Source organism: Scyliorhinus torazame, chromosome 1, assembly GCF_047496885.1.
Source record: "Scyliorhinus torazame isolate Kashiwa2021f chromosome 1, sScyTor2.1, whole genome shotgun sequence".
NCBI classification, from domain to species: Eukaryota; Metazoa; Chordata; class Chondrichthyes; order Carcharhiniformes; family Scyliorhinidae; genus Scyliorhinus; species Scyliorhinus torazame.
Window position 1 is genome coordinate 288519056 of NC_092707.1, and position 19140 is coordinate 288538195.

Here is a 19140-nt window from a genome sequence, read left to right on the forward strand (position 1 = left end):
AGTGGTGGGTGTGTGGAATGCACTGCCAGCAGAAGTGGTGGAGTCAGAGTCATTAGGGACATTTAAGCAACTCTTAGACAGGCACATGGACAGCAGTAAATTGAAGGGGTGTAGGTTAGGTTGATCTTAGATTAGGATAAATGGTCAGCACACCACCGTGGACTGAAGCGCCTGTACTGTGCTGTATTGTTCTATGTTCTATGCACACAGACAGTCACCCGAGGCCGGAATTGAGCCCGGGACCCTGAAGCTGTGAGGCAGTGTGCAAACCACTGTGCCACCAAATTAAGTGGTGAGGAGGATGTTAAAAGGATTCAAGGTGATTTAGACAAGTTGAATGAGTGGGCAAATATGTGGCAGATGCAGTATGATGTGGATAAATGTGAAGTTATCCTCTTCACATGGAGAAACAGAATGGCAGAGTATTATTTAAATGGTGATAAGATTGGGAAATGTTGACATACAAAAGGGACTTGTGTGTTCTAGTTCACCAGTCACTGAAAGCAAGCATGCAGCAAGCAGTTAGAAAGGCAAATGGTATGTTTGCCTTCATTGCAAGTGAATTTGAGTGTAGGAGCAAGGAGGTCTTACTGCACCTGTACAGGGCCTTGGTGAGGCCGCACCTGGAGTACTGTGTTCAGTTTTAGACTCCTTATCCAAGGAAGGATTGACTTGCCACAGAAGGAGTGCACAAAAGGTTCACCAGTCTGATTCCTGGACTGACAGGGTTGTCGTATGAAGAGAGATTGGGTTGACTAAGCCTGTATTCACTGGCTCCCGTTTAATGTAGCAATGCACTACTGCTGCAAATTCATTTTAGTAATCATGATTATGCATATAAAGATATTTCAATTGCATGAAATCAGTATTTTTAGGAGTCATTTTGGACAGTCCGTTTCAAGGTCGTAGCCCATCAACAATAAATCATTCTTACTGTGCAGTAAATGTGATCAATTTGTGTAGACATTAAGAGAATATATATTTGGAGTGTACTGCTACTCCTCGTAATAATCTGGCTGCTAACTAGACACTACACCCTGGAATTTGACAGGGAGTGGGAGGCCAATATTAATTTGTTTCAGTATATTTATCAAATTTTCCAAAGATGATAATAGCTTTTACTTATTCCAAAAGTTGAAATATTCTTAAGGACAGAGAGGCTTCATACAAAAACATTTTTCTACCAGTCACAATGTGATTGTTTTAAAAAGTAGACAGAAATTCAACAACTCTATCCCAGATGTCTTCAGCCTTCAGAACATGAACACAGCCAACATTGTCATGCTTTCAAGACGAAGTAAAAGCAAGGAATATGTTTTCACTTAATCTCAACTTCCAGCAACTCAAACTATTACTCACACCAGTGAACAGCAAAATCACTGTTAAGAACATTGGGGAAAAAAATGTGTTGGCTGACCTCCAAAATGTGATACCAGCGACTTTACAGTAAATTTATTCCCTCACCCCACTTGCACAACATATTCTATTCATCTGGCCTGCTCCTTTAAATTAATATTGCATACAAATCATCTTATTCCCAAATCATCATCTTATTCCCAAGGACTGGAAACGAAATTCTCAATACCTAGATTTGAGTAAGGAAGAAATATATTAAAAATACACATCTGCAATAATTAGTTTGCTTTTTTAAAAGTTCTACCTTTTGAAGGATTTTAGTTAATGCTTTTTAAAAACAGTAAAACTCAAATCATTGGCAAATCTACAAGGGTCTTTTCAAATAGTGTAGACGCCTGCAGGAATTAACTCCCAACAGCTCCCATTTTATGCAGTGAATGACAATCGCACTGGTCAGAATGGTACTGCTCAATCTTTGCTTCTTGCCAATTCAGATAATCTTATCCATATGAATTTCACTGCCCATGGTTTGGATATTGTGCATGGGCATTGAGTGAGGAGAGGGTGAATATAATCTGCAATGTCTTCAGTCATAAGATAGCCTGGTAATTCACACTCTTTAGAAGAATGGTTTTCCAGATAGGGTATTGTACAGTGACCAGCGATCAAGGAATCAAAATAATAGCCTAGCAACGTGTTAACACCAAAATTGAACAGGTAACAAGGTAACTGGGATCAAACGGAGTTTGGATTGCTTTAAATGATCGACATTCACCAAAGATTTTAATTCGGATTTCCAATTTGCAATGGTAAATTCCTGGTAGTCACAAGAAAAATGTCAACTGAAAAGGTACAAAGCTAAATAAATGAATGGTACGATAATAGTTACCTGATCCTGCCTACTCCAATCTTGAAATTGTGTTTTGAGGACAAAAAATTATTTAAACTTCAAACAAAACTTGGTTACAAAGGAAAACTCAAACTTGCGGTATACTCTTGATTACTAAGTTTTAGCTTTGCACATATAAACCATGAAAGTAGTATCTATTCCCCAAGAGAGACATTAATTTTATTGTAGAACCTTGTTTAACTAATCAAAGTCACATTAAATCCCTATTCAGCACCTTAATTAACTTCATATCACAGGAGTGAAAAACATATCAGTTTTTCTGTTTACATCATTGTTACATATTGATCACAGGCATAATATTTCTAACCTACATACTCTCTATAATTATGCTATATTCTCAGAACTTACAGAATGTTCAGGTGGTTTTTGGATCTTCTCCCATTCTACTGAAGGACCTTTCCTCTGCAACAAGCTGCGGAACAGTTTCTGGAATCCCTCGATATCTTTCTTCGATTGCTTAAAATACAACAAAATGAATATTAAAAATTTTCAAGCATAATGTGACAAACATATTATAGTCACAAAACACAAATCCAAAGGACAAATTCTATGTTGAATTCTTGATGTTTTAATTTCTACTGGAGGGGGTCTTGTGGTGCAGTGAGTAGCGTCACTGCTTCGGAGTCCCACCCCATGACTTGATGGCCAAGGATGGTGCATTCATAACACGGCCAACAGGTTGAGTGTCAACCTACAAATCCCTCCATCACACCAAGAGCAGGCGGTAAGAGGAGAGATTACTGGTCAGCAATACTTGATATGGAGGACTGTTCCTCAAGTTATGACTTCAGGCTAGTGGCCTGTTCCAGGAAAAACAAGCTATGGAAAATATAATTGTCTCTTTGTCAATCTCATGCGTCTCTAAACAGGATATCCTCAGAGTCTAATCTCTACTCTCATCTGCATGGAGGGTGAGAGAGGAGGTTGAAACTAGTGTTCCAAAAGCATTTAGCATGTCAAAGTACTGCAGAATTGACAAATTACTTGGCATGATAACCAAGCATTCTGTAAGACACAAAGGTTTAGAACATCACAATCTGATTCAATAGATGTACAAACTGACTGAACAGTATCATACCATTTCAAATCTGAATGATTAATAAATATATGACTTAGGAGCAGGCTTGGGCCATTTAGCCCTTGCCACTCGATAAGATCATCGCTGATCTGACTGGTCTCAAACTCCACCTGACTGTCTGACCCCAATAACCCTCGACTCCTTTGTCAATCAAAAATTCAACTCAGTCTCCACAGCTTTCTGGGGAAGAGAATTCTACAGACAAACCAAACCTCAGAAAAGTTCACTCCTTCTGCATCTTAAAAGGGAGACTTCAGCGGGCAGCATGGTGGCACAGAGGTTAGCACTGCAGCCTCACGGCACCGAGGTCCCAGGTTCGATCTCGGCTCTGGGTCACTGTCCGTGTGGAGTTTGCACATTCTCCCAGTGTTTGCATGGGTTTCGCCCCCACAACCCAAAAGATGTGCAGCATAGGTGGATTGGCCACGCTAAATTGACCCTTAAATTGGAAAAAAAAATTAATTGGGTACTCAATTTATTTTTAAAAAGGGGAGACTTCATATTTTTAAATTGCATCTCACTCCCCCCCCCACCACCATGAGGAAACATCCTCCCAGTATCCACCATGTCAAAACCATCAGGATTTTCTATGTTTAAAAAGAATCACCTGTCATTCTTCTAAACTCCAATGGGTACAGGCTCAATCAGTTCAACCTTTCCTCATAAGATAAAACCCCTTCATCCCAGGAATGAGTCACGTGAACTTTCTCTGAACTGCTTCAAACACAATTATGTCCTTTGTCAAATAGGAGTCCAAAACTGTACACAGTATTCTAGATGTGGTCTCACAAAGACCCTATGCAGCTGCAGTAAACATCCCTACTTTTATACTCCATTCTCCTTTCAATGACCGCCAACATTCCATTTGCCTTCCTAATCCTAACTGTACTTGCATACTAACTTTGAGATTAATGTACCAGGACACCTAGATCCCTCTGCAATCTTTCTCCAGTTAAATATTACTTTCTGTTTTTCCTACCATGTGGACAAGTTCACATTTCCTATATTATACTCTATCTAACCTATCCATACCAATTTGTAACCTACCTCCTCTTGACAACTTACTAACCTAGTCTCTCTCTCTCTCTCTCTGACCAACGAAAACTTTAGGGACTCTTTTCATTTTTAAATACCTGCATAAACGCTTACTATCTATTTTTATAATTCCAACTAACTAACTTTCTCTCATTCTCTAATTTCTCCTAATATCGCCTTAAAATTCTGGCGCTGCATCTCTACTGTCCTACCTTTAAACTTTCCAAGTTCATTTTAACCAACTCTGCATTTAAAACCTTAGAATTATATTTATTCAGGTTTAAAACACTTATACCGACACTTCTCGCCTTTAAACTGAACGTGAAATTCAATCATATCTATGCATAAATATTTAAATTAAACTTTACACACTTTATAGAGAGTTAGAGTCTTTTTTTTTAAAAAAAAAAGTGAGTACCCAATTCTTTTTTTTCAATTAATGGGCAATTTAAGAACAAAGAACAAAGAAAAGTACAGCACAGGAACAGGCCCTTCGGTCCTCCAAGCCTGCGCCGACCATGCTGCCTGTCTAAACTAAAACCTTCTACACTTCCCAGGTCCGTATCCCTCTATTCCCATCCTATTCATGTATTTGTCAAGATGCCCCTTAACTGTCACTATTGTCCCTGCTTCCACCACCCCCTCTGGCAGCGAATTCCAGGCACCCACTACCCTCTGTGTAAAACATTTGCCTCATACATCTCCTCTAAACCTTGCCCCTCGTACCTTAAACCTATGCCCCCTAGTAATTGACTCATCTACCCTGGGAAAAAGTCTCTGACTATCCGCTCTGTCTATGCCCCTCAATTTTGTAGACCTCTATCAGGTCACCCCTCAACCTCCTTCGTTCCAGTGAGAACATTTAGGGTGACTAATCCACCTACCTTGCACATCATGGGTTGTGGGGGCGAGATCCACCCAGACATGGGAAAATATGCAAACTCCACATGGACTGTGATCCGGGGCTGGGATCGGACCCGGGTCCTCAGCGCTACGTGGCAGCAGTGCTAACCATGTGCCATGATGACGCCCAAGTCAGGCTCATTTACAGTAGAGGAGGCCATTGAGCACATCAAATCCATGCCAGCTCCCTACGGAGCAAACCCATCAGTCCCTCTCTCTAACTCAATCCCACTGCCCTGCAAATTTATTTCCTTCAGGTATACATCAAATTTCCAAATGAACTATTGATTGTTTGCATTTCCCGCACCCAGGTGAGTACTGAATTCCAGGTCATTACCATTTGCTGCGTTAAACGGCTATTCCTCACAGTCCCTCTCTATCTCCTGCCTAAAATCTTAAAGCTGTGTCCCCAAGTCATTGTAGTATTAGCTAACGGGAACAGCTTTTCCTGGTCTACTTTATAATCTGTCATAATCCTGCACACTTCTATCAAATTTCCCTCCAACCCAAGACACCCCCCCCCCCCCCCAACCTCCCAAACACCACCTTTAAAGATCAATGCCCATGCATGCTTAGGTCTCTCTGTTCCTGCATTCTTAGAACTGTGCATTTAGTCTAGATTGTTTTGCCTCATCCCTTGTGCCAAAATGCATCGCATCACAATTCTGTATTAAATTCCATCTGCCACATGTCTGCCCATTCTATGTCCTATTGCAAGCAATTCACACCATCCTTGCTGTTTGCCATTCTTCCAAGTTGGGCATTATTGGCAAATTTTGAAATTTTACTCCAGATTCCAAGATTCAAGTCATTTATATATAGCAAACAAAGCCGTAGTCTTAGAACTGACCATTAGGGAACATTACTGTATCAGTCTGAAAAAAATCTACCTCAACTCGTTGCTTACTAACTTTTTATTCCATTAGACACTAACGTGCCTATCCCCAAACAAGACCAGCATTTGCTGCCCAGCCCTAACACCCTTCAACTGAATGGCTTAGTAGGCATTAGTGAACCAGATGAGTTTTTACATAAATTGACAATGGTTTCATGGTCATCATTGGACTTTTAATTCCAGATTTTTATTGAATTTTGCCATCTGTCAGGGTGGGATTCAAACCCAGGTCCCCAGAGCATTACCCTGGGTCTCTAGATTACTACTATGCCACCACCTCTATCCATTCATAGGATGTGAGCTTCACTGACAAGGGCAGCATTTATTATTTAATGCCCATGCTTCATTGTCCTCCAAGATCATTTATTTATTAAAATTAGAGTACCAATTCATTTCACCCCCCCCAATTATGGAGCAATTTAGCGTGGCCAATGCACCTACCCTGCATATCTTTTGGGGTGTGGGGGCAAAACCCACGCAAGCACGGGGAGAATGTGCAAACTCCACACGGACAGTGACCCAAAGCTGGGATCAAACCTGGGACCTCGGCGCCGTGAGGCAGCAGGGCGAACCCACTGCGCCACCGTGCTGCCTTCAAGATCATTTAAATAGTAGTTCAAATATTAGTTAAATTGAGCAAAATAGTAAAACTCGGTGGTACTGAAGAATCTGGGTGCCCTTGTACATGAATCCCAAAAAGAGTATGCAGCTCCAGCACGTGAATTCGGAAAGCAAATGGAAAATTGTTGTTTATTGCAAGGGGAATGGAATATAGAAGTAGTGAAATTCCAACACCACTCAAAAAGCTAGACACCCATCCAGGACAAAGCAACACATTTGACTGGCACCCCATCCACTACCTTAAACATCCAATCCCTCCACCACTGACACAGTAAGAAGTCTTACAAAACCAGGTTAAAGCCCAACAGGTTTGTTTGGAGTCACTAGCTTTTGGAGCATAGCTCCTTCATCAGGTGAGACTCATGCCTTTTTTGGGCCCCCTCCCAATCCATCAACTCCCTGCAGACCTCGGACACCTTGCCCTCCCCGATCTCATCCCTCGACAGTACCTCATCCTACAACCCCCCCCACCCCCCCATCTCATCCCTTGACAGTACCTTATCCTGTAACCACCCCTACAAACCAATGGCTGTCGCCGATCCCGAGGCACCCTCCAGTCCCAAATGCTGCCTCCACTGCCCCCACACCCTTATGGCTGGCATCACCACTGGGCTCATGGGAGTATCTGGCCAGCACCCCCCCCCCCCCCGCTTCACCTGGATGCCAAGTATCTAAAGCTTGCCCCTACCACCTTGAATGGCAGCTGCTGCACCCTGCTCTCCTGCTCTCTAGTCTCAATCGGGAACACCTCACTCTTTCCCTCATTCAACTTGTACCCGGAGAACTGGCCAAATTCCTTCAAAATCTCCATAATGTCCCCGATACTGCCCAATGGGTCTGAGATATATAGCAACAGGTTGTCTTCCGACAGCGAAAAGCAACGGGGAGAGCAGGCACCCCTGCCTCGTCCCCTGATGCAGCCCAAAATATCCCAAACTCATTAGGTTCGTCCTCACACTTGCGACCGGCACCTTATACAGCAACCGAACCCAGACCACAAACCCCTACCCAACTGCCCCAACACCTCCCACAAATATTCCCACTCAGCCCGATCAAACACCTTCTCCCCGTCCATCGCCACCACTCCCTCCACTTCCTGCCCCTCCAAAGGCATCATGATTACATTGAGCAGCCTCCTCGCGTTCCCTGTCAACTGCCTCCCCCTTCACAAAACCCATTTGATTTTCGCCTGTCACCGCCAGGATGCATCCTCGATTCACGAGGCCACAACCTCACCAACAGCTTGCCGTCTACGTTCAGTAACGATATTGGGTAGTACGGCCCACACTGCTCCGGATCCTTGTCCATTTTCAATATCAAGGAGATGGAGGCTTGCAACAGTGTAGTGGGGAGCTCCCCCCTCTCCCTTGCTTCATCATACACCCTCACCAGCAGCGGCCCAGGTCCACCCCAAACATTTTATAAAACTCCACTGGGAACCCATCCGGACCCGGGGCCTTCCCTGCCTGCATCTCTGCCATACTGCCCATCACCTTCCACAACCCAACTGGGGCCCCAATCCCTGAACCAGCTCCTCCTCTACCTTGGGAAACTCCGGCCCAGTCCAAAAGCCGCCATATCCCCTACCCCCACCAGCCGAGGGCTCAGACTCGTATAGTTTTCTATAAAACGCCTCAATCACAGCATTCACCCCCTCTGGGTCCAGCACCACCCTACCCTCATCATCCTTTACTCTGCCAATCGCCCTCGCCGCCTCTTGCTTCCTCAACTGGTGAGCCAGCATCCTGCTCGTCATCTCTCCGTACTCATACACTGCCCCTCTGGCCCGCTGTAACTGCCCCACCGCCTTCCCCGTGAACATTAGCCCAAACTCCATCTGGAGCCTCTGCCTCTCCTTCAACAGCACTGCCTCTGGGGCCTCCAAATGCTTCCTGACAACCCCAAGAATCTTATCTACCAGCCTTGCCATCTCCGCCCGCTCCGCTTCCGCTCTGTGCCCCGAATCGAGATAAACTCCCCCCCTAATCACTACCTTGACTGCCTCCCACAGCGTGACACCCGTGACCTCCTCCATGTCCTTTAGCTCCATGTACCCCCAAATGGCAGCCCTCACCCACTCGCACACCTCCTCATCCACCAACAATCCCACAACCAGCCTTCACTGCAGGCGCTGCCCCCCCCACCCTCACAGACCACGATTGCCGAATACTCCGAGTCAACCACACCCGCCAACAACACTTTGTCTAACACAAAAAAGTCAATCCGGTAGTAGGGTGATTCCAAGTCTGGAATCTTCTCTAACACCTGCCTCTTAAAATCTACATCATCCCAATTTGGTGCATAAAGAGTTATCAAAAGCACTGGCAACCCCTCCAGCTTCCCACTCACCATCATGAATCTACACCCACCCACTCACATCCAATCTGCCACAGTGTTCCCCAAATGGCATCCGCTTATTCACCAACACCGCCACCCTCTCATCTTAATGTCCAGTTTAGAGTGGACACCTGTCCCACCCGTCCTTTCCTCAATCTTTCTGGTCCCCTATCTTTAAGTGCGTCTCCTGCAAAAAGGGCACGTCTGCCTTCACACTCCTCAGGTGTGCAAACCCATGTGACCGTTTGACCGGCCCATTCAGACCCTCACATTCCACATGACCAGCCTGGTTGGTGCACTCCCCGCTCCCCTTCCCTGTCGATCAGACATTTCCCTTTTTGGGCTAGCCCCCAGCCAGTGTCGTACGACCCTCCAGGCTCACTCTCGGATGTCCACCGTCATCAATCTTTATCATTGAATATTTTTAAGACTGGAGTTAGACTAACTCCCTTGTTAATCAAGAATCTAAGGGTATAGACTCGCGACGCTGAACAAACTGACGGAGAAATGCTAACTACCGACAGGACAGGAAATGAGACACCTACAAATAAAGCACTTCCTCCGCAAAGCGACAGTAGGGTAACCCTGGGCCCTGGAGACCACACTGTTAGAGGACCTGATGAACACGGACAGTAAAGAGGGGGGCCTCTGCGGGAAAATATACGGACAACTACTGGACAGAGCCCGAACACCACTGGACGAGACCTGACGGAAATGGGGGGGACGAACTGGGGATGGAAGTGGGCTGGAGACTCTCGAGCGACGCACTGAGCAGGGTCAACTCCACCTCCTCCTGCGCAAGGCTCAGCCTCATGCAGTTCAAAGTGATGCAGAGCACACCCGACCAGAACCCGAATGAGCAGGTTCTTCCTGGAGGTAGAGGACAAATGTGAACGGTGCCATTGGGGCCTGGCCAACCACACCCACATGTTCTGGGCTTGTCGTCCCCCCCAACACACACACAAGATGGTCACAGCTGAAGCTGACGGGGGAGGGGGAGAAAAGAAAGGGGGGGGGTGAAACGAGGAGAATACACCCCCAGGCCGATCAAGGAGGGGTGGTGGGTGGGGGTTGGGGGATTATACATCGAGTCAGACGGCGACAGACTGTAAATAGGGAAACGCAAGAAAAAGCCTTTTTGTAAATGAATGAAAACAAACGGCAAAGAATATAATTTTGAAAATGTCAATAAAAAGATTTCTTCCTAATTCATACATTTTTATGCTCATTTACAACAACGGTGCCCAGAAATTACATTGGATATTTAATCATTTATTTTAGTAACATGTATAAATATTTTTTCAACTTTGAGGCTAACAATAAACAAAATAAACAAATTAAATACATTTTTTAAAGAGTTTAAGTTTAAAATCAATGTAATATTTACTGTTTTTGTTTTCTTTAACACATTTATACATGGTCAGTGCACCATTACTCTCGCCATATTGACCTACATATCCCTTTTTGGGCCAACCTATCTATGTCCTGCTGTATCTTCTGACAATCCTCAAAACTATCTGCCACTCCACCAACCTTGGTAGGCCAGCTACATTTTCCTCCAAATCATTTCCGTACACTACAAACAGCAGAGGCCCCAGCACAGATCCCTGTGGAACACCACTAGTCATAGATCATAGAATTTACAGTGCAGAAGGAGGCCATTCGGCCCATCGAGTCTGCACCGGCTCTTGGAAAGAGCACCCTACCAAAGGTCAACACCTCCACCCTATCCCCATAACCCAGTAACCCCACCCAACACTAAGGGCAATTTTGAACACTAAGGGCAATTTATCATGGCCAATCCACCTAACCTGCACATTTTTTGGACGGTGGGAGGAAACCGGAGCACCCGGAGGAAACCCACGCACACACGGGGAGGATGTGCAGACTCCGCACAGACAGTGACCCAAGCCGGAATCGAACCTGGGACCCTGGAGCTGTGAAGCAATTGTGCTATCCACAAGGCTACCGTGCTGCCCCAACCGTGCTGTCACAACCTTCCATTCATAAAAACACCCTTTGCCTTGTGACCGAGCCAGTTCTGTATTCATCTTGCCACCTCACCTCTGATCCCATGTGACTTCACCTTTTGTATCAGTCTGCCATGAGGCACCTTGTCAAAGCCTTTACTGAAGTCCATGTAAACAACATCCACCGCCCTCCCCTCATCAATTATCTTTGTCACTGCCTCAAAAAGTCTCGATCAAGTTAGTGAGGCACGACCTCCCTTTCACAAAACCATGCTATCGCTAATGAGTCCATATGTTTCCAAATTGGTTTTAAAACCTGTCCCTGAGAAATCATAGAATCTTAAAATTTACAGTGAAGGAAGCCATTCGGTCCATCGAGTTTGCACCGGCTCTTGGAAAGAGCACCGTACTTAAGCCCACACCTCCACCTTATCCCCGTAACCCAGCAACCCCATCTAACCGAAGGGCAATTTAGCATGGCCAATCCACCTAACCTGCACATCTTTTGACTGTGGGAGTAAACCAGAGCACCCGAAGGAAACCCACGCATACATAGGGAGAACGTGCAGACTCCACACAGACAGTGACCCAAGCGGGAATCGAACCTGGGACCCTGGCGCTGTGAAGCCATAATGCTAACCACTATGCTACCGAGCCGCCCCAATAATTTACCGACTACTGACATGAGGCTCACCAGCCTATAGTTTCCTGGATTATCCCTTCTACCACATGAGCTATTCGCCAATCCTCTGGGATCTCACCTGTAGCCAATGAGGATATAAAGATGTCAGTCAAGGCCCCAGCATTTTCCTCCCTTGCTTCCCTCAGTATTCTGGAGTAAATCCCATCCAGCCCAGGAGACATATCTACCTTAATGTCTTTAAAACCATCCAATACCTCCTCCTTTTTGACGTCAACATGACCCAGACTGTCCACACACCCGACCCTAGAATCATCATCCACATAGTCCTTTTCTTTGGTGAACACTGATACAAAGTACTCATTTAGTACCTCGCCCAATACGTCTGGCTCAACACAGAGATTCCCCCCACTGTCCTGAAGTGGTGCAATGAAATGAAATGAAATGAAAATCGTTTATTGTCACAAGTAGGCTTCAAATGAAGTTACTGTGAAAAGCCCCTAGTCGCCACATTCCGGCGCCTGTTCGGGGAGGCTGGTGCAGGAATTGAGCCGTGCTGCTGGCCTGCCTTGGTCTGCTTTCAAAGCCAGCTCTTTAGCCCTGTGCTAAACCCAATCCTTTCTCGGACCACCCTCTTGCTTTTTACGTATGAATAGAAAGCTTTGGGATTCACCTTAATCCTATTTGCCAAGGACTTTTCATGACCCCTCCTAATTTCGCACTAAGTATCTTCCTACTTTCTTTTTACTCCTCAAGGGTTTTGACTGTCCCCACCCTTTTAGACCGAACTAAAGCCTCCTTTTTCTTTTTGACGAGGTTCACAATACCTCTCATTTTCCAAGGCTCCCTAAACTTCCCATACTTATACTTCGTCCTCTCAGGAACGTGACTTTCCTGAATCCTAATTAACTGTCAGTTGAAATACTCCCACATGTCTGATGTTGGTTTACCCTCCAACAGCCGCACCCAATCCAAATTCTTCAATTCCTGTCTAATGTTATCGTAATTTGTATTTCCCCAGTTTAGCGCCTTAACCAGAGGATTATCCTCATCCTTATCCAAAAATACCTTTTAATTGTTCCAACACTGACACCGCCCTATTAAATGTTCATCTACAAAACCTCCCACATCCTCACCTCGTACATCCTCTTACTGTAATCGTTCCCAATTTTATGCCACTTTCCGAACTTCACTATCAACCTACATACTCCCTGGAACTACCGCTAAAAGTTTTTCAACTCCCTACTCTTAACACAAATGATAAAAATTCATCTTTCTTCAAACATTCTATAAAAAACACCCAACAAATTGTCCTTTCCCATTCAGGCAGCTCTATCGCGAGACATAGTCCTTATGTTAAATTATACAAACTGCCGGCTGTTGTAACAAAAACAATACATACATCTTTCTCACTTATTGTAGAAGTTTCCAGTAGCTGAGCGAGCTCCTGTGCCATGGTACTTTCCAGCTCCTCGCACTCAAACTGGGCTGACACACTTCTTGACATGGTTGTAACAAAATGTGGAGCTACAGAAACACCTAGAATACAGGGAGAAAACAAAATAATTTATTCAAATATATTGCCACTTTTGGTATTGGCACCCTGACACCGAATCATTGAATAATAGGAATTGATCACATTATTAAATGTTACTAGGATTACCAACTACTAAAGTCGGAGTCTCAAAAAATCTTGAACCTGCACATCCCAAATGAAACCAAAATGAACATAACTGGCTTCTGATGGTTCGGAATAGAGAATGCGCACAAACCTGAAAGGAAAGTTTCCCGATGAATGACGATAATAACAGATCTTATGGAAGAGGATATAGCTGTGGTGACTGGTGTTTGATTTCGGTGTTCAAACAAGGCCATGGGAAACCAGATACAAATCCTCAAATAATGGATTCTTGAGTGAGGTACTACACGTCACCATTAACTTGTGCAACTACATCTAGACATGGAGTTGTTTTCAGAAGCTGCTAATCTGCCTGTCCCTACTTGCAAGTACCAGGCAAGGAGACTGCTCCCCAATTCAACATCGTCGTTTCAGCCCTAAATGTGACCATAAAGTGATGATTTTAAGAGTTAATAACTCAATTTCAGGAAATATAACAATGCATGCATGCCCACAACAGGTAGAGATTGGATGATATGCACGTAAACTTCACTATGCTATATATTTTTACATTACGGATGATACAAAACTTGAAGTGTTGAAAACTGAGGAGAGTAATGTAGAACTTCAAAGGGACACGGATAGATGGTCTGACAAGGGGCAGATGAAATTTAATGCAGAGAAATGTGGAGCAATTTATTTTGGTAGGAAGAACGCAGAGAGACAAATGTAAAATAAAGGGTATAATTCTAAAGATGCTGCAGAAGCAGAGAGACCAGGATGCATATGTGCATAAATCATTGACAATGGCAGCAAAGAAACATGAATGGCTGAATGACCTCTTTCTGTGCCGTAATGTTTCTCTGGTTCTTTGGCAAGACAGGTTGCGCATAATTAATAATAAAACATACAGCATGCCTAAGAATGTGGTGGAGGCAAGTTCAATCCAGGCAGTTAAGAGGGAACTGGATTATTATCTGAAAAGAAAGAATGTTCAGGGCAACAGGGAGAAGGCCAGGGAATGACATGAGGTAAGCTGTTCCTTCAGAGAGCCAGCACAGTCACAACAGGCCAAATGGTCTCTTTGTGTGCTGTAACCATTCTGTAACATGAAGAATACTCCATCAAGGCAGTTTCCTAAAACCAGATACCATTGTGGCCAAACCACAATGAATTAGGGGATATTTATGGCTGGCCCATCAATTAACAAGTTTTTAAGAACACAAATTTATTGAGGTAAATTATGGTATTAAGTGATTCACTGGCGATAATGAACTGACAAATAAAATCTTTTAGCATGCCAGAGGCCTTTAAGTTCACTTTCAGTTTGCTGAGCGACTGAAAGTGAGTTCAATACCAGATTTCATTTAAAGGTTCAACTTATTTCCATTCAAACAACTGGGGTGAAGTTTATTAATGTATGAATTCAGTAAGACATTGTCCATTAATACCTTAAACTTTGTTATTTTAGTACTATATTTATGCCTTTCTCTCTTCTGCTATGCCGTACTCTACAATTCAAGTTAAATATTTTAAAAATTTTAAATGTTTATTCTATCAATTAGGATTATGCATATTTTTATATAGCCTACTCAGATTTATACATCCCATTATGCCGACTCTATCTCTTTCAAAGAGATATATTAGTCCCACTTGAACTGTCCCTGTAGCCGTACACTGCCCAACCCGCCAAGTATTTATCCAATTTACTCAACAATTACTATTAAACCTTCTTTCACTGCCCTACAAGATAGTGCATTCATTCCAGGTTAGAATTCACTGCTTGAAATACATTCTGCCAGGGCAGCACTGTGGCACAGTGGTTAGCACTGGGACCACGGCGCTGAGGACCCGGGTTCAAATCCCGACCCTGGGTCACTGTCGGTGTGGAGTTTGCACATTCTCCCCGTGTCTGCCTGGGTTTCACCCCCACAACCCAAAAGATGTGCTGGCTAGGAGCATTGGCCACACTAAATTGCCCCTCAATTGGAAAAAAAACAATTGGGTACTCTAAATTTATTAAAAATAAATAAATTCTGCCAATTACGTTAAATCGGTGCCCTCTGCTCACCAACCGTCCTCTCCCAATTTCTACATCAATTAAATACTTGATAATGTTGAACACCTTTACTAAATGTCCCCTTAACCATAGTTATAAAAGGAGAACATCCCTCGCATCTCTAGGCACTCCTGAAGTCCTTCATCCCTGATAATTTTGCTAGGTCTCTGCACTTTGTCCAAGATGTTGACATGATCCCCTTTGTAAAGAATTCCTTGGCTTTAATTGGACCAGTTTTTTCAGTTTTCACTTATAACAGCAAACGTTACTTTTTTCACTACTTCAGGCAGTGCAATTATTGTACTGTATTCTTAAAAGGAGTGTTACATCCATTTAAGAGGTTGGGGTGTCCCCCTCTCTCTCAGGTCCAGGTTTCTCTCTCCCTCTCTCTCGGGTTCAGGTTTCTCTCTCTCTCTCTCAGGGTCAGGGTGTCTGTCTCTCCCTCTCTCTCAGGTTCAGGTTTCTCGCTCTCACTCTCTCAGGGTGTCTCTCTCTCGGGGTCAGGGTGTCTCTCTCTCTCTCTCTCTCTCTCAGGGTCAGGGTGTCTCTCTCTCTCTCTCTCAGGGTCAGGGTGTCTCTCTCTCTCTCTCAGGGTCAGGGTCTCTCTCTCTCTCTCAGGGTCAGGGTGTCTCTCTTTCTCTCTCAGGGTCAGGGTGTCTCTCTCTCTCTCTCAGGGTCAGGGTGTCTCTCTCTCTCTCTCTCAGGGTCAGGGTGTCTCTCTCTCTCTCTCAGGGTCAGGGTGTCTCTCTCTCTCAGGGTCAGGGTGTCTCTCTCTCTCAGGGTCAGGGTGTCTCTCTCTCTCTCAGGGTCAGGGTGTCTCTCTCTCTCAGGGTCAGGGTGTCTCTCTCTCTCAGGGTCAGGGTGTCTCTCTCAGGGTCAGGGTGTCTCTCTCTCTCAGGGTCAGGGTGTCTCTCTCTCTCAGGGTCAGGGTGTCTCTCTCTCTCAGGGTCAGGGTGTCTCTCTCTCAGGGCCGGGGGGGTGTCTCTCTCTCAGGGCCGGGGGGGTGTCTCTCTCTCAGGGCCGGGGGGGTGTCTCTCTCTCAGGGCCGGGGGTGTCTCTCTCTCAGGGCCGGGGGGTGTCTCTCTCTCAGGGCCGGGGGGTGTCTCTCTCTCAGGGCCGGGGGGTGTCTCTCTCTCAGGGCCGGGGGGTGTCTCTCTCTCAGGGCCGGGGGGTGTCTCTCTCTCAGGGCCGGGGGGTGTCTCTCTCTCAGGGCCGGGGGGTGTCTCTCTCTCAGGGCCGGGGGGTGTCTCTCTCTCAGGGCCGGGGGGTGTCTCTCTCTCAGGGCCGGGGGGTGTCTCTCTCTCAGGGCCGGGGGGTGTCTCTCTCTCAGGGCCGGGGGGTGTCTCTCTCTCAGGGCCGGGGGGTGTCTCTCTCTCAGGGCCGGGGGGTGTCTCTCTCTCAGGGCCGGGGGGTGTCTCTCTCTCAGGGCCGGGGGGTGTCTCTCTCTCAGGGCCGGGGGGTGTCTCTCTCTCAGGGCCGGGGGGTGTCTCTCTCTCAGGGCCGGGGGGTGTCTCTCTCTCAGGGCCGGGGGGTGTCTCTCTCTCAGGGCCGGGGGGTGTCTCTCTCTCAGGGCCGGGGGGTGTCTCTCTCTCAGGGCCGGGGGGTGTCTCTCTCTCAGGGCCGGGGGGTGTCTCTCTCTCAGGGCCGGGGGGTGTCTCTCTCTCAGGGCCGGGGGGTGTCCTCTCTCTCAGGGCCGGGGGGTGTCTCTCTCTCAGGGCCGGGGGGTGTCTCTCTCTCAGGGCCGGGGGGTGTCTCTCTCTCAGGGCCGGGGGGGTGTCTCTCTCTCAGGGCCGGGGGGTGTCTCTCTCTCAGGGCCGGGGGGTGTCTCTCTCTCAGGGCCGGGGGGTGTCTCTCTCTCAGGGCCGGGGGGTGTCTCTCTCTCAGGGCCGGGGGGTGTCTCTCTCTCAGGGCCGGGGGGTGTCTCTCTCTCAGGGCCGGGGGGTGTCTCTCTCTCAGGGCCGGGGGGTGTCTCTCTCTCAGGGCCGGGGGGTGTCTCTCTCTCAGGGCCGGGGGGTGTCTCTCTCTCAGGGCCGGGGGGTGTCTCTCTCTCAGGGCCGGGGGGTGTCTCTCTCTCAGGGCCGGGGGGTGTCTCTCTCTCAGGGCCGGGGGGTGTCTCTCTCTCAGGGCCGGGGGGTGTCTCTCTCTCAGGGCCGGGGGGTGTCTCTCTCTCAGGGCCGGGGGGTGTCTCTCTCTCAGGGCCGGGGGGTGTCTCTCTCTCAGGGCCGGGGGGTGTCTCTCTCTCAGGGCCGGGGGGTGTCTCTCTCTCAGGGCCGGGGGGTGTCTCTCTCTCAGGGCCGGGGGGTGTCTCTCTCTCAGGGCCGGGGGGTGTCTCTCTCTCAGGGCCGGGGGGTGTCTCTCTCTCAGGGCCGGGGGGTGTCTCTCTCTCAGGGCCGGGGGGTGTCTCTCTCTCAGGGCCGGGGGGTGTCTCTCTCTCAGGGCCGGGGGGTGTCTCTCTCTCAGGGCCGGGGGGTGTCTCTCTCTCAGGGCCGGGGGGTGTCTCTCTCTCAGGGCCGGGGGGTGTCTCTCTCTCAGGGCCGGGGGGTGTCTCTCTCTCAGGGCCGGGGGGTGTCTCTCTCTCAGGGCCGGGGGGTGTCTCTCTCTCAGGGCCGGGGGGTGTCTCTCTCTCAGGGCCGGGGGGTGTCTCTCTCTCAGGGCCGGGGGGTGTCTCTCTCTCAGGGCCGGGGGGTGTCTCTCTCTCAGGGCCGGGGGGTGTCTCTCTCTCAGGGCCGGGGGGTGTCTCTCTCTCAGGGCCGGGGGGTGTCTCTCTCTCAGGGCCGGGGGGTGTCTCTCTCTCAGGGCCGGGGGGTGTCTCTCTCTCAGGGTCGGGGGGTGGCTCTCTCTCAGGGTCGGGGGGTGGCTCTCTCTCAGGGTCGGGGTGTCTCTCTCTCTCGCAGGGTGGGGGTGTCTCTCTCTCTCTCGCAGGGTGGGGGTGTCTCTCTCTCGCAGGGTGTCTCTCTCTCCCTCTCTCCCCCGGGGTCAGGGTCTCTCTCTCTCGCTCTCTTCCCCGGGGTCGGGGTCAGGGTCTCTCTCTCTCTCTCTCTCTCTCCCCTCCCGGAGGTCAGGGTCTCCCTCTCTCTCTCCCCCGGGCTCAGGGTCTCTTTCTCGCTTTCTCCCGGAGTCAGGGTCTCGCTCTCCCGGAGTCAGGGTCTCTCTCTCTCTCGCTCTCTCTTCCCCGGGGTCAGGGTCTCTCTCTCTCTCCTCTCCCCTCCCCTCCCGGTGGTCAGGGTCTCTCTCTCTCGGAGTCTGGGACTCTCTCTCTCTCGGAGTCTGGGACTCTCTCTCTCTCTCTCGCTCTCTCTCCCGGGGTCAGTGTCCCTCTTCCCTGGGGTCAGGGTCTCTCTCTCTCTCTCCCGGAGTCAGGATATCTCTCTCTCTCTCTCTCTCTCCTGGAGTCAGGGTCTCTCTCCCTCTCTCTCTCCCCCGGGATCGGGGTCGGGGTCAGGGTCTCTCTCTCTCTGGGGGTCAGGGTCTCTCTCTCTCTCATCTCTTTCTCTCTCTCTCTCCCCCGGGGTCAGGGTCTCCCTCTCTCTCCCCCCCGGGGTCAGGGTCTCCCTCGATCTCCCCCCCGGGGTTAGGGTCTCCTTCTTTCGCTCCACGGGAGTCAGGGTCTCTCTCTCTCCCGGAGTCAGGGTCTCTCTCTCTCCCGGAGTCAGGGTCTCTCTCTCCCTCCCCCAGGGTCAGGGTCTCTCTCTCTCTCTTCCCGGGGGTCAGGGTCTCT

General features: G+C 47.9%; 1 protein-coding gene across 1 annotated transcript in view; it reads right to left on the reverse strand.

The window, feature by feature from the left end:
* Positions 1-13281, reverse strand: part of ugp2b (UDP-glucose pyrophosphorylase 2b) — a 58673-nt gene extending 45392 nt beyond the window's left edge. Inside the window, exons 1-2 of the mRNA XM_072507187.1 lie at positions 13148-13281; positions 2615-2722 (exon numbers count right to left, since the gene is read on the reverse strand). Coding sequence (XP_072363288.1) covers positions 2615-2722; positions 13148-13252 — 213 coding nt within the window. The 5' untranslated portion in view covers positions 13253-13281. The remainder of the gene's footprint in view (positions 1-2614; positions 2723-13147) is intronic.
* Between the last annotated feature and the right edge of the window lie 5859 nt (positions 13282-19140).